The 16204-nt window shown below is 27.6% G+C and overlaps 1 protein-coding gene across 1 annotated transcript; it reads left to right on the top strand.

Moving 5' to 3' along the window:
* Positions 1-6210: 6210 nt before the first annotated feature.
* Positions 6211-7857, top strand: LOC111033798 (E3 ubiquitin-protein ligase RING2-A-like). Its single transcript, XM_022314723.1, has 3 exons — positions 6211-6407; positions 6472-7076; positions 7652-7857. The coding sequence occupies exons 1-3, from the start codon at positions 6211-6213 to the stop codon at positions 7855-7857; spliced, it is 1008 nt and encodes a 335-aa protein (XP_022170415.1).
* Positions 7858-16204: the final 8347 nt, after the last annotated feature.

The following is a 16204-nucleotide window of genomic DNA, read 5'->3' as shown; positions in this document are numbered from 1 at the left end:
GAATGGCGAGTACTAATTCAAGTTGAACAATCATTGGAATATATAAATAACAATTTTTTGTTACTATAGTATTTTATGTTAAGTAATAACACTGTAAAACAGAATTTTACTATTTTTAGGTTTGTAGAATTTTAAGTAAAATTGTATTGGTTATAACACAACATATTCTATAATTTGAATACTATATTTATGAAATACCAGCATTATACCCATTGTATAATGGTGATTTATCTCACTAAATTAAAAACTACATATTATTTATTCATCAGCTAAAAATACAATACATCTTAAAAAAATTAGCTTTAAATGGTTTGTGGCAATTTCCCTAAAAAATATGATTTTAATACCACTGATTGTATTATAATATTAGAATCTAAAGATAAATGGACTTTGAAGATTATATTTTGATTTTATTGTTTTACTATATTGTATGTTCCTTGTAGATTTTTTTCTGTCTAAAATGTAACTAAAATTTCAAGAATTGTTGATAATTATTACATTACAGTTATTTATGCATTGATAAGTTTAAAAAATAAAACCAACTATTAAAAACACAAAGTTTATTATTCTTATTCTTATTTATTATATTATGTTAACATAATTTTTTATTTTATTTTTATGTAGATTAAAAAAAACTGTACACCTATATGATGTTATTGAAATCATTAATAACATGTCATCCAACATCCAATAATAGAAATGTATATTTTTTACAGTAGAATTTAAGAAATAATTTTAGGTATACATATTTTTTTTAATTATAAATGCTTTCAGACAAAGTGAAGTTTATCATTATTGGCCTACTGCTACTATTATAAACATAATATCTAAAACACTTCAAGTAGTTATGAACAGCTGACTGTTTAAAATTTAAAATTTGAAGCCATTAAGCATTTTAGTTGATTATAACAGTTTTGATTAGGAATCAAGTGTTATGGATTTTTTTTTTGGGGGAGGGGGAGGGAAATTGGGTGAAAATAATATTTTAAGAGGTTCAAAATTTAGGAACCAGTTAGAAGTTAAAACTAGTTTTCAACCTTTACTTTAATTAACGTGTATATTTTGAATAAAAATCGTTAAAATGTGTTCAAGTGTAAAATGTTCTACTCTAGAAGTGAGTGATAATTAAATATATAATCAGTAACTCTAATTCAAAATATAATGTGAATATTGTACTACCTAAATATGACCAATTGTCTCATTGAAACCGTTGTCAAAAAAAATTTCTTATGATATAAAAACTATCCATGTTTAACCAATTTTAAAATCAAGGGACCCAACTGATGTTTGTAATTATTATCCCCCATATTTGGTCTACCATTTTTAGGAAAATGTTTGAATCAATTCTACTCAACAGTACACAGTGAGCAATCTTGTCGACCATCTCAGTTGACCAACAAGAATTTATTTTCCTAATTGTTTGACTTGTACTAGTACCATTGATTTTGTGTTTTCTGTGCAAGATGTATTTTTGTTAAAGCAGCAAATTGATGTAGTTTATACTGACTTCTCTAAAGCTTTCAATTTGATTCATCACTGTACACATTTAATATTTTGGATTGGCTAGGAATTGGCGATCCTCTCCTATCCTGGTTGAGATCCTATCTTTCCGAGCGAGTACAGTTCGTTTCACTATTTGATTTTTATTTCAAAACCGTTCCAACATTTTGAAACACTAATTTTCCTTTTCACTTACAGTCTTAGGACAGGCAATAATTTTAATTATTGGTTTGGTTAAAAATAAGTTTTTGTATATTATAATTAAAAACTAAGCCCCCTCCCCGGCTACCCCACTGCATGCATTTGACTTTGACTAAAAATTATATTTGAAGCCCAAATATGAGGCGGGGTGAGTTGTTTCGTTAGATTTTTTATATAATTATCATCTACTAAATAGTCACTAAATTATTAAACAGCATTGTTTTCTGGGATATTTCACTTAAAATCATCCGTATAAGATTTGTCAACTTAAATTAAATTCAAAAAAAACTTAAGCCAATTTTATTATGAAACTATTTTCCAATTTTTTGTTTTGAATTTTTAATCATTAACAAGTACGAAAGTTTTTAGATTAAGATAAATGGAATCAACGACCTATTATTTTACAATTACAATAAACATTATTATAACAATTATAAATAAGGAGATTGGGTACCGCCGGTACCGGCCATAATCAAGGAGTTGTAGGTAGGCAATTTCTGGTTTTTCACTGTTAGGCGTTGTCGTTGTGTGCGTATTAAGTGAACATTAGTGTGAGTGTTGTTATCTTACAGTGTAAGACAATGTAAGACGTCGGCGATTGTATACTGCGCCCAAAATACTGGTAAACACAAAATCACCCATGTAAACTGCGCCCGAGTTTTTATCAAGAGTTAAAAGGTGACATGTAAACTGCGCCCGGGTAAAATTACAGGTAAAATACTTAATTCGTTACATCCATATAATTTGAATAACTAAAGATAAAATAAAATTTCAAAAATTAAAATAATTATAAATGTTACAAATAATTACATATGGTGGATACATATTCGTCAATTTGAATTTGACTATTACAACATCGGATGGTGATATAATAATATTATTTTGGAAACTAATAAACTATATTCACAAATAGATTTTAAGCAATTAGAATATGATATTGTACTTTTATCGGAGAGTAAACATATGGCGAGTGGTACCTATGTAATAGCCGTAGATAAAACCATGTATTGTAAACATTTGTGTGAAGTATTTAGGAAAATGAAATTTTAAATTTTGAATTTTTATGAAAATGTACCATCCATGTACAACCATTTTGATAGTGCAAGAGCTTTTAAATTAGAAATGCAACTGAAAACCATATATTTCAACTCCTTGTAATTTATTAATAAAAATAATTCATCCCTATTTGTTTGAACACCGCGTTCATCAAGAAGTAATTGATATTCTTCAATTGATTTAGGGAATGGAGGCAATATGTTTCTTCTAGCATTATATATTAGTTTAATATTACGTACATCACTTACTTGTAACTGTTCCGTTGGTATATTTTTAATACCATTACAAAATATTTTACTAGGTTTAGTACATATACCTTCAGTTGCCTTGCGTTTTACGATACCAGTCACGAATTGTTTTTGAAGGTTTTGATCACTTAATGATTCGTGGTTATGGTTTAAACTATGTTCAGTGATTCTGTCGTCATCACCTACCGTTTTTAAAAATGCTCTACAAGTTTTGACCTACATCGCCATTTAATCTCACCTGAACTTAGAGGCCGATTAATTTTACGAAACTTAAAATTAGAAATAATTTTCAAACATTTTTCGCGCTGCGACATGAATTGTTCGGCCATCGTGACTTTACTGATTAAAGTGAATATGATAGGTACTAGCAGAACTATGTCGGAAGTAATGATGACCATCAATTGTCGTATTACTGCAATATAGATATTAGATAACGTGAGATGGTATTTCTTGACAAAAATAAAATGTCTGTGGTATACTTGAAAAAGTACACAATCGTCAAACATAGAGACTTTGATGAGTGAAAATTTAATAAGTTAATAAGTTGGGCGCTGTTTACATTATAACTTTTTAACATTTCGGGCGCATTTTACACTATACCTTTTCAACTAAGATAAAAATTCGGGCGCAGTTTACGTATGCCCTAAGACTTACACCCTCCCGCGGTCCACGGCTCAAACAATTCATTGATGTCAATGAAAACAATAATATAATAACCGGTTTTTCGTTTTCCGCGGATTCTAATAAATTGTTGCGATCGTGCGTTGCATAATATGGGTCATCAACCGTGGGGCAATGATATGCACTGACGTATTTACGTCCGTGGTACAATATTTATCACCTAGGTATACTTTTCTCTCTATTTGTTAATGGTATAAAATCTGCTATTCCTGATAGTAGATTCCTTATGTTTGCAGATAATTTAAAAATTGTTAAAAGAATTGTTTTATTTGCTGATTGTTTATCCCTTCAAGACGAGTTGAATACTCTTGTGTTGTGGTTCAAATTTATTGTGTTACAATTTAACATTGACCAATGTAAGTCTATGTATTTTACTAGGAGTCGTTCATCTATAGTAAACGCATACTCAATAAATGGCTCGAGTATAGATATGGTCACTACTGTAAAAGATCTGGGTGTAATTTTCTGTTCTGACCCCAATTTTCACACTCATATAGAGTCAATCTGCTGTAAAGCGTTCAAGACTCTAGGCTTTGTTATCCGAACGTCGAAGAACTTTAAGCTTACCACCTCGCTTAAAACGCTGTATTGTTCTCTGGTAAGGTCCATACTAGAGTACCTATGCTTCCATTCTTTGGGATCCGTACACAACAACTGACTCCTCACATCTAGAGCAAGTCCAGAGGCGTTTCTTATCATCTGCCGCCAATATTTTAGGAATACAGCACATTAAGCATGATTACCTTCCTGTCTTTAATAAGTTTGGATTGATTTCCTTGGTCGATAGACGTATGACAGCTTATCTGATGTTTTTGAGTAAGCTAATTAATGGTTATATTGATGCTCCCTCCTTACTCCTCCAAGTTAACTTTAGAGTTCCCCCTCGTTCTTCTATGGTTAGGTTAGGTTAGGTTTTGTAATTCCTTTCCATCATACTAACTATGGTAAGAACAACCCAATTGATCGAATGATGTATTTAGCCAATGAGCACCCTACCTTATTTAGTTTGTAATACAGAATTCATTATGTGTTTTGTTATTGATGTCAAATAATGTCGTCAAAATGTTGTGTTATTGAAGTTATATTAACCGATATTTGTAATTACTTTCTGTTACCATATATTAGATTTTTCAAATGTACCTATGTAAAATATAATATTGCATTTTTGGGCCTTGTGCCCGTTTTATAATAAATAAATAAATATAAAACAATTTTCTTACCGGATCTATTTATTTACGGTTATAAAAGACTTTTTTGTCTGAAGTAATAATTAACCCCCAGTTATTAAAATGTAAGTTTTTTTCTAACACTCTATTTGAGCATATTATTATGACGGTATCAAAAACTTCAATTTTTTTTTTTACAAAATATATTTAATATTACTCAAAAATTATATATAAAAATGTATAAGTAATTTACATCAATATTATTTTTATACTGTTATTAAAAATTAGTAAAAAAAATATTATAAACCAGTCCTTAGAGGAAGTCCTCTGTCAAACCTTGAGTCAATTAGTTCAAGTAGCAACCACTCTATGTAACATTTTACTGAACGAGACTCAATTTTCATCCAAAATTCGCCTTTCCTGTAATTTTATAAATATTGTAGGCAGCATTATGAATTGCTTGTTTACAATCGGTTACAATAAATTTGGCGTAGGATATTAAGTCTAATTCATTGCGCTTTTCACAAATTACTTTAAACATATTTTATACTTGTCTACATTTTTATTAGGAAGCAAAGGAAAGCAAAGATAAATATTTAATTTCATATAGTAGTTTTTGTGAACTGTATGCAGCTGTGTGAACATATAATTGTTTTTTGCACATTTATATTTTTAATTTTTTTGGTTAAAAATATTATGATGTTGAAAGTATAATTTTTATACAGTAAAATATATTTATTTTAATTTTTAACTTGTTATTAGCATCGTGTGTGTCATTAAGAAATTTAGGTAAAATCGGACGGTTTTTTTATGTTCATGATATATACTTTTTTTGTATTCGATTTATGTTGTCACTGTTTTGAAAGGTATTCAAAATTGAGATGATAATTAACAATTCACAGTACTTAAATTAATTTTATTATTTTAAAACAAAAATATGAGATACAATCTAACATACAGGTCTCGTTGGAGAACCCACACTACCCTTCTTATGTCATGGGAGAAACGAGATAATTTTTTTTCCATGACGGAAGAACATGGCGACATTTTAGTAGGACTAGATTTTTGTCCTGACATGCTCTCACCATGTGTTTAGTTCAGTGACTGCGTTCTGAGTGAAAGGGAGTGAGGAGTTAGGTTACAATATAGAGTGAAATTTACAAGGATCATCTGGTTATTATAATATTTTACTTCAAGCTATAATAATACTTATTTAAATAGTCAAATAAATTAATATTATTTATTATTTTTGAGTGTTTTTATTGGATATTATAATCGAGTTGTAATACAGTCATACTTAGATTATTTTATTTAATTCTTTGATTCTGTATTCTGATAATAAAAAAATTGTTCCAGCCATGGCTTCATCAAATCCAACTAATCTTACCGACATGTGGGAACTTTCTCTATACGAATTGCATAGATCTCCTCGAGAACCCATTACAGACAACACCGAAATCGCAGTATCGCCACAAAGTATAAAAAATGAATTTATGTGTCCAATATGTTTGGACGTTTTGAAAAAAACAATGACTGCTAAAGAATGTCTTCATAGGTAATAAATTATAGTACACATCGTTGTATTTTAATCAATAAAATAATATATATATTTTTTTTAGATTCTGTTCTGACTGTATTGTGACAGCTCTTCGTTCAGGTAATAAAGAATGTCCCACTTGTCGTAAGAAACTAGTATCTAAACGGTCCTTACGCTCTGATAAAAATTTTGATCTCCTCATATCAAAGTTATATCCTAAACGTGATGAATGCGAAGTACATCAAACTGGAACATTAGACAAGTTAAATAAAAGTCACAATCAGACCAATTTAATTCAGTCAATAAACGAAGGTATGAAATTTCAAACTCAAAATCGACGACAACGAACCAAAAAGAACCAACGTAAAGAACTAAATGAAAGTAGCTCATCAACTACTTCAAAAATTTCAAATAGTTCAAGTCAAGACAATGTAACAAGAACAATGGTACAAACACAAGTGGCAAAAAATATGAAATCTATTATGATCTCAGAAAAAGAAGGACCAGCTTCAACTGTTGACATCTTAGATACAGCAGAATGTAAAGGCGCATCTGAAGATGTACCACTAGATGAAATAGAACTAGTGTTAAGACTTCATCCTGCAGTAATGGCCCATGATAATCCATTTATCAGAGTTCTGAAAGAAAACTCTGTACGTTATATGAAAACAACAGCAAACGCAACAGGTAATCCTTTTAAATTAATTTTGCTTCATCATAATACAATAGTACAGAATAAAGTGCCCTTTGAACTTCTATAAACAATTATTTCGTTATTATTTAGATGTTTTTTTTTTAAGTATAACCCAACTATTGAGAAGTATTTCTGCTATGAATAACTAAATTATTATAATTTGATGAATATTAATATAGAATTTTAAGTATAATCATTTATGATGTACTACATATTATTATACAGTCCAAAGTGTAAAACTATCAGCAGCGTTCACAGATTATCTCTTTTTATGTTTAGTACTAAAAATGTAACTCGTTAATTAACTTTGTTAAAAGTAACTTAACTTTTTAATTTAATTTTAACTTATTAACTCGTTAATGTCCAACCTTGCAAAGTATAAATAGCACTTAAATACTTTAATAGTATAATTTTTAAAATAACCATAACTTCATAATTGGTTGTTGGTTTGAATTTTAAATGTATAGAATTAAATTTAGAACAATGTAACCAAAAATTCTAAGGGTAATAAAGTAGCACCAGTCAAATTTTTAAAATAACCATTACATATACATCATTTTTTTTCTAGTTGATCATTTGAGTAAGTACTTAGCTATGCGGTTGATGATAGAATTTGGCTCGGAGCTTCCAGAACAAGCTTTCAATTTTTTGATCTATATCGCACCTACTGAAGATAAGTTTGTTCCTCTCAAAGGCAATTATACACTTCAAAAAATACAGGATGAGTTTTGGAAAATAAATAAGCCGTTAGAAATGATCTACTCTTTTACATAAATTATTTATTAATTATTGGTTTCATTAGTTTCTTGTAACTAGTTTTAAGCATAGTCGATAATATTTATTAAAATATAAATATTAATTTGTCGAGGTTTTAGGTATATAATACATTTTTATTTGTTATTAAAAATAAAAATGAATAATAGGTAGCTTGCATAAAATAATTTACATGGTAATTACACAATTACATCATTCTTTTCAATGAGTTCAATAATTTTAGTCATATATCTTATACTTTTATATTTTAAATATAAAATAATTATTTTAAAATAATTAATCAATATTTTTAATTGTCCTATATCATAAATGTAAACTTTGATTGTTTTTCATTTTTTTTGTAAATCAAGTATTTTTTTTTAAATTATAGGTATTCATCAATATTTGAACAATTAATATTTAATAGTTACTGTTTTCTTATTTGTATTAAGTTTTAACAATGTATTCAGAAACAGTAAGAGTTCAGTTAATTATTAACAAAATAAGTACAATAATTGATAAAGTAATCGACAATATTATAATTTAACCTTCAATATTTTATTATTATTGATTTGAAATCAACCAATATTTTATTAAATTGTACTGATTTAAACAAATACATAATATGTCTATGTGATATGTCATATATTTGATTAAATTAATAAGTTATAGATTTAGTAAACAAATATATTGTTGAAAGCCATTATAAATAATATGTAATTGGTATCTTTAGTTTCTTATAACTATTTTTAAGTAGGTATAAATAATTATTTTAACAGATATCAATGAAATAGAAAAATTAATTGTGAATTACATCACTCTTTTCAATAAGTTCAATATTTTTAGTCATGAAGCTTTTGGTATAAATGTAATAACACAGTGTAAGAATAGTTCTTTAAATAGTTAAAAAAATAAATTTCCATATTTTTTAAACATTAATGAATACTTTGATTTTTTCTTATTGTTTATATACCTTAGTATTTTTTTTTATGAAATATTAATACTTGACAATAATACATTTTATTTGTTGAACTGATTTACACCAAGCATATATTTTATTATGTACACCATTTTATATTTGATTAAATAAATAAGCTATAAAGCTATAGATTATCTCCCCTCACTTCAAACATTGTTAAATAATAAATAAATGGATTTGTTAAATTCAAATTTGATAATTTAAAATTAATGTAAGTGCTTGCATAGGTTGTATTGTTTAAATTTATCCCCTTGGTTGGATTTCATTGTTGTTGAATGCCTAGCTATCACCTATCGTTTTGATATTTTATCTCCTCAATGAATAATCATAAGTGTTTTCCAGATAACATGTGCCACAGTAGTGGATACGAAGGTAGAATCTTTTGAACAGTTGAAAAAAGTTTATGGACAATTTTGCACTATTTTTTTTCCAAAATGTATAGTATACTTATTATTAGCTAGTCTTAATTTGATAAATAACTGTACCTATATTTATAATATTTATGCCAGGTTGCATAAAAAATGTATTAGTTTAATGATTCAATAAAATGTAATGTATCAATCATGGGCCACTAAATAATATTTATCGGACCATTAGTTCACTACTGATTGGTTTAATGTTTAATGATAGTTGTTCATGCAACTCGTCACTAATATTGGATTCTATAAGTATAGTAGGATTCAAGAGCTAATACTAAAAAAATGTATGTGTTAATTACATTGACAATGTTTAATCTGTCAATGTCTCTGTAATAACCAGGGATTGACTTAAAAATATGCATTAAAAATGAAAAAAGGATTTATTTCATGAAAATATAAAAAACATTTTTAATTTAAATACAACTCAAAGTCAAAAAAATTCTTTTGACACTTTACTAAAGCACAAATAAAATATAATAGAAGTTCTACATTTCCATCGATAGAAATTTCCCTTAAAATATTTACATACATGCCTTGTAATGCTAGTGGTGAAAGCTCATTTTCTGTTTTGTTAAGAGTAAAAACATATCTCCGTTCATCATAAGCAAATGAAAAACATCATCTTTATTACTATTGTGCATCATGGAGTCTAAAGTTGTAAAGAGTATTGAATGAAGTACTTTAGTCCAGAGATTCTCCAAAGACAAAGCAAGAAATAAATTATAAAATATTTTTTTTTTTTTATTGTTTAAGCATCAACTACATTGGTTATTAGCTTACAGGCGTTAATTTCTACATTAAATAATTATATGTTATTATTCAATTCAATTTTTTTTAAGTATAAAATTACGCTATGAAGGTTTGAAAATGGACCGATATAAAATATTGTTTGGTATTTTTATATAGGTATAAATTATGTTAATTGTTAATGATTAATTTTCTATCAATATTTGTAATCAAAATAAATTACCTAATAATTATATATATTAAATATTGTTCATTATATTTTAGTTATTTTCGTGGTGTGTGGTAATGTGGAGATTTATATAATAAGAAAACAGTTAGTAGGTAATTAAATTGTAGGGAAGGGGCCTGAAAAAATTTTGCGCGCGGAAGCTGAATTGCTTGACACGGCTCTGGTTCGGATTATTTTGACGATTTTAAAGAGTTTGTTGTGGGCCGTTTAAGAAATGTTTGATATTTTGGACATTCTTATTGTAGCTGGAGATATGATCACCCTCACAAAGGATGCACTTGTCTGGGCTTTTTGACTTCTTCAATAATTATAATAAAATAACTCTGAAGTTAATGCTAATTATAACTCATTTATTTAACTTTAACACAATAACACGTCAGCCTCTCAGCCTGATCAATGAAGCAATAATAATTAACAATTATTATCTATAACTCGTCCAGATAGAGATAGCAAGGATGTGCCACGCCACATGGAGGAGCTTACAGGTCTATCCGCAGGGAAAATTAGTGATTAAGTCGAAGCACAAAAATATTGCCTCACACAAGTGCATATAAAACAACTATGAATTATGATACATTTTCAATTATTGTAATTTGATATTATCATATAGGTGAAACGTAAAAGAGAATAAATGATTTCCAAATACGAAACTCTTCTATTCAAAAAATATAAACGCGCTGGAAATAAATTTGTTTTCTGTCTTAACTGTTGATATAACTATAACACTTATCATACCTAGCTATCAGGCACATTTAATTACGAGAGGGGAGGAGAGTATATTGAGGGGAAATATTCGGTTGTGGAATAATTTTTAAAATAAAACAATTTTTCATAAGCAGTCTCGTTATTTAATAGCCAGACCTCGATTGTAATTTTATATAATTATATAGGTTGATCCGAATTAAAGATTTCGTTGGCCGAGTCATGAACTACAAACAATAAACCCGTTCGCATAGTAGAAAAGTCAGCTCCGGTTCATATACCTAAAAAACGTCGTATAAAATTAAATAAATTAAAATATATTTATGTATCCAATATACTATACAGCAGCTGATATTTAATAAGTTCATATGGGACACTTGTAAACTGTGATATTATTATTTATTTATTTATACATCGGACATAATCCTTATTTACGAGTACATTACTAATTACGTTATAATTAAATATAATATCTTAACTCATAATATAATATACAATAAAATTTGAAAAGAAATGAAATGAAGAGTTATTGTACATTAAATTATTTTTAAGAACACAAGACGTCGAATAAGTGTCAAGTAAATAAACAAGTTATAGTTAGATATTTATCACCAGCCTTCAGTTGCATTGAGTATTTTAAACAGAGGAATAATAAACAGGTACATATGCCAGATTATTTTTAGAGAATTATTTAAGTAGGTAGTTGGTATATTCAATCATTTAAAATTTGATAATATTATTTGGATAAATTGTATTGTAAAGTTTTCTCCCTCCATTAATGCAGGCTGATGAAGCATCTGAACTTAAAATTGAACCTTATAGAATCTATATCAGTAAAAAATATTGTAAAAAAAATAACATCATTGTAAAACCAATAGCGCCTCCGGCTTTCGATCAGAATCTAAAATATTACAATGGTCAATGAGTGAAATTCCACAAAATTAAAACAAATTAAATGTTAAATATTAAACTTTAAATAGTTGACTTTGTAAGAATAATAGTTATGTTTGTAATACACTAACTGCATTATTTCAAAATGAATTTTATTAGATGTGGCTCAAATTAAAAAGGCTTACCAATATAGTAATAGTGGCATTAGTTGTTAAACAAATACATTTTAGTATAGGAACCAATAAAATATCGTAATTATCAAGGCGCAATATAAAGATTTATGGCATTGTTAATTTATTTCTGTTTTAATCAATATTAATATTTTAATATTTACTTTTATATAATTTTAATAGCTACCTAGCTGCCGTGTAACTGTGTTAGTCGCTGAGAGTGTATGACTGTATGAGTACCGATCTTTGAAAGTGTACTATCTTCAACTACTTGGTCCATTAGAAGATGTTTCGCTGTATATTATATTTAGCGTGTTGTATATATATTATATTTATATATACGTATAGGTATACCTAGGTAGGTAATATGAAAATACGTGCTGAATTTTCATGTGAAGTTCTTTCTTCAATAATCTCTTGTCCTTTAATCTTTATGTCCTGGAGATATTTTTCCGAGTATCGAAAACCTTAAACATTTTTAATAGAGATCGTATTTATTCAACTTAAAAGTCAAAAGGTATATAACGAATACCAAAAAAAGTAATGACTTGTATGGATGTGAACACAATAAATGTATAACACAATAATAATAGATATTATATGTTATATTCCATGGTAACGAATACTTAATTACTAAATTTCCTATATTTGGCCGGAATGCTTTGACGAACCAACCAAATTAAAATTAAGAATAATGAAAATTTTTGGTGATTGTGAACAAGTTATATATATAATTGAACAATATTATTAAATAATAAATACCTAATGGTTATTTACTACCAAAACATGGATATTATAGAAATACTAGAGTATAACAAAACTACATAGTTATAAGTTATAAGTTATAACTTATAGGTATACTAACTATTTGGTATAGGGCCATTGGTGAAAGTGGAGGGAGCTAAAATAAGTTACATGAATTCAAATAGGCAATGCTTGTACATTTTTTTTCTTTTGATACATTCATAAATAAATAGTGGCTATTTAAATATTATTATTTATTTGGTTAACTATTGTTAATTTATTCATACATATTTTCCATAATGTGAACATTTGAAGGCAATGATTTTAACATGGAATCACATAACAATATGGTAGCTATTATCTAGGTCTTATCTATTACATGTTAAAGAAAATACAACAAATTGAACAAATAGTTGAATAAATTAATCAATCTTTTAAAACTATTTATTATAAAATACTGATTAGTTAACAATATATTATAATAACTTATAAGTATTAACATATTAGTTAATAAACCTATGTAAAAAAAAGCGGGTAAGTGGATGTTGCTTTGCTGTACATTATGTGTCTAGGAGGTCGCTATGATGGATGGTATTAAATTTGAATTCAATGATATCAATATATCATATTATCATTGTAAACGAGAAACGAATCAGAGCGGAGACGGTATGTCAGTTAGGATATTTTTTATTGTTATTTGTTATTAGGTAATTATTATCAATATGGTAGCCGGTAAGTTAAATTACCTAATATTAGTCTTAAATTATAAGTGATGCTGGAAAAATATTAAATATGCCTACTTGTGTAAAATTTTGCAGTTTTGGAACCGAATTATAACAAAATGATAAACGTTATTCATTGTGTTAATACTTAATATGCGATTTTGTCCAAATGTCTCTAAAAAATAACTATATTCATGTATTTATTAGATTTCTTAATTACGGAAAAAACTGCTTCAGCGGAACTTTCCAATTTAATAAATATTGTTAAAATTTGAACTTTAAATGCTCATAAATATTTAGTTGGACTTTCTGGTAGAAATTTTTTTTTTTTTTGATAAAGAAAGACAAGCTTGTAAGGAATCTTGCATTACATTTTTAAGTCTTAGATATAAATAGAACAATTTTTATGAATTTATAATTTTCGTGACTTTTACGTATTTTGTCAAAAGTCTAAGTTAAAATCTCATAAAAAATTATTGTGAATTTAATATACTTTTTTTTTAATTTCCACTAACAAAAACTTACAAGGAACCTAGTTATACATTTACAAGTATTTTAAGAAAATTTTTTTATAGACTAGTTTTAAGAAAAAAAAAATAATCGAAAATTGCATATGCCTATAATAGTTCAACACAAATCAAAACATTTTGAAAATTTTATAGTGTATAGAAAATGTTTACACAAAAATATTCAGTGAACATTTCATGTTTCCACGGTTATTTTTATTAGAGTTACACTAAAAACTAATATTTCAAAAACTGGTTTTGTGTAAAAAATTCCTCGTTTTTCCTGTGGCTTTTGAAAAATATTTGGAATTTTAAATTTTGACATCCTAAATGCATTAACTAGATTCGCTTTCCTACCTGCGGAAAAATTGCTACTGAAGAAAATCGAAGCATTTTTACTGCAAGAAACCAGGATGACAGACACAAGAAAAAAAATTTAAATTAATAAATATAAAAACACGCATCATTGTAAAATCAATACATTCATCACTCCGCTCAGAATCCAATACCATTCAACTTTAAAATCTATATAATAATATCACATAGTTTGGTCATACTGTCCTAGATGATATAGCATTGTATGATACAAATACATGAATATCGTTCATATCGTAGGCGCATTAAGACGCATGAAGATGGACTTGAATACATTTATAGCAATATACTGGTATTGCGAGTATCGTCAACAGCAACGGATTTCAAATCGGAGATTCTGGATACATCCTATTGTCAGACAAAGAAATATTTTAGGCTCATTTAATGTGTTTAATTTTATGTGTCAATTACGACAGGACGAAACAAAATTTTTTAATTATTTTCGAATGTCGATACCTACTTTTGATGACCTATTGAGAAGAATGGAAATTAGTTTGACAAGGCAAGACACAAATATGAGAGCTAGCATTAGTCCAGAAGAAAAATTAGCTATCTGTTTAGGGTAAGTAATATAGTTTTATTTTTGTACTTATTCATATTTTAATGAAAATAATAATTTTTAACAAAATATAATAGAAATTTAAGTAATTGATAATAATACAAAAACAATCAACAGTTTTAATTTTAACAATTATTTAACATACTAAGCTCTAAATTATATCAGCAAAATCGTATTTTTCGGACTCTTGACTTGTGGTTGACATTACTGAAACTGGTGCTGAAATCTCACTTTCTGGGCTAGCTGTTGGTTGGTCAACGATTATACTCTGAAAATGTGGTTGAGATTGTTAGATTGTTGAGGCAGTTGGGAGTAATATTCATAATTTGGCCACGTATAATTATGTAAAGGAGTTGTAGTAAATTTTGTTGATTATCATGATATGCAAACTGTGAGGTTTTTTTTTTATATTTTGTAACAACGATATGACACCCGCTTGAAATTCTAAAATTTGATCCTCATTAAGTGGCGACATGCTAGGCAGAAGACCTTTGAAAAATGACAAATGACGGTTTCCTTCTTTCCTTGGTGTCTGTATTGGTGATCAATATATTTTAACATTTTTGCATCTAGTTCATGCGTAGGATCTGACTTGCGCTTCTTTTGTGTACCAGAAATAAGTGGTTGCTTAGTTGGTGATCCATTAAAAAGATTTTTTTCCCTCTCATCAATTTGATCTGATCCTTTATTTTGCTCACTCGAATCATCCTCGGACAATCCAGCACTTTCTTGGGCAGTTGTTGAGTCCATTATTTTTTTTAAAAAACACATTTGATAATGGTACAAATAAAGTCTTGATGGCTTGGCAGAAGAACCAGATCTTTTTTCATATTTTTGTTTTTTGATAGATTTCATCCATGAATCTCTTGTTTGGGTCCATTTTTTCAAAACGATTTTACCTGGTTTAAATTATTTAAATTATAATTAAATTTGTATGTTAATATACTTATTTATTTTTAAAATTTTCTCTTAGGTATTTAGCGTCTGGGTATTCATTTAAAGATCTTCATTATTCCTATCGAATCGGTATTTCAACAATAAGCTACATTATAAAAGAAGTAAAAACAAACATCTGGGTCAATCTACACAACGTATATATGCAATTACCAATTACATCTACGGCCTAGGAACAAATATCAAATGGTTTTCAATCAAGAGATAATTTTCCACACTCTATTGGTGCTGTTGCTGGAAAACATATAAGAGTATAAAAAAGCCTTCAAATAGTGGATCAATGTATTTCAACTACAAAGACTATTTTTCAATTATTTTATTAGCCATTGTAGATTCGGAATACCGGTTTATATATGTGAGTGTCGGGTTAT

This window comes from Myzus persicae, unplaced genomic scaffold, assembly GCF_001856785.1.
Source record: "Myzus persicae strain clone G006 unplaced genomic scaffold, MPER_G0061.0, whole genome shotgun sequence".
Classification (NCBI taxonomy): domain Eukaryota; kingdom Metazoa; phylum Arthropoda; class Insecta; order Hemiptera; family Aphididae; genus Myzus; species Myzus persicae.
The sequence above is the reverse complement of the archived record's forward strand: the minus strand, read 5'-3'. Positions and strand labels throughout refer to the sequence as shown.

Excerpts from the sequence above, each read along its gene's own strand:
- LOC111033798 (XM_022314723.1), top strand. The coding sequence starts at position 6,211 with ATGGCTTCATCAAATCCAACTAATCTTACCGACATGTGGGAACTTTCT. Across the intron at positions 6,408-6,471 it reads GCTAAAGAATGTCTTCATAG|ATTCTGTTCTGACTGTATTG; the intron begins GTAATAAATTAT and ends TATTTTTTTTAG. Across the intron at positions 7,077-7,651 it reads AACAACAGCAAACGCAACAG|TTGATCATTTGAGTAAGTAC; the intron begins GTAATCCTTTTA and ends TTTTTTTTCTAG.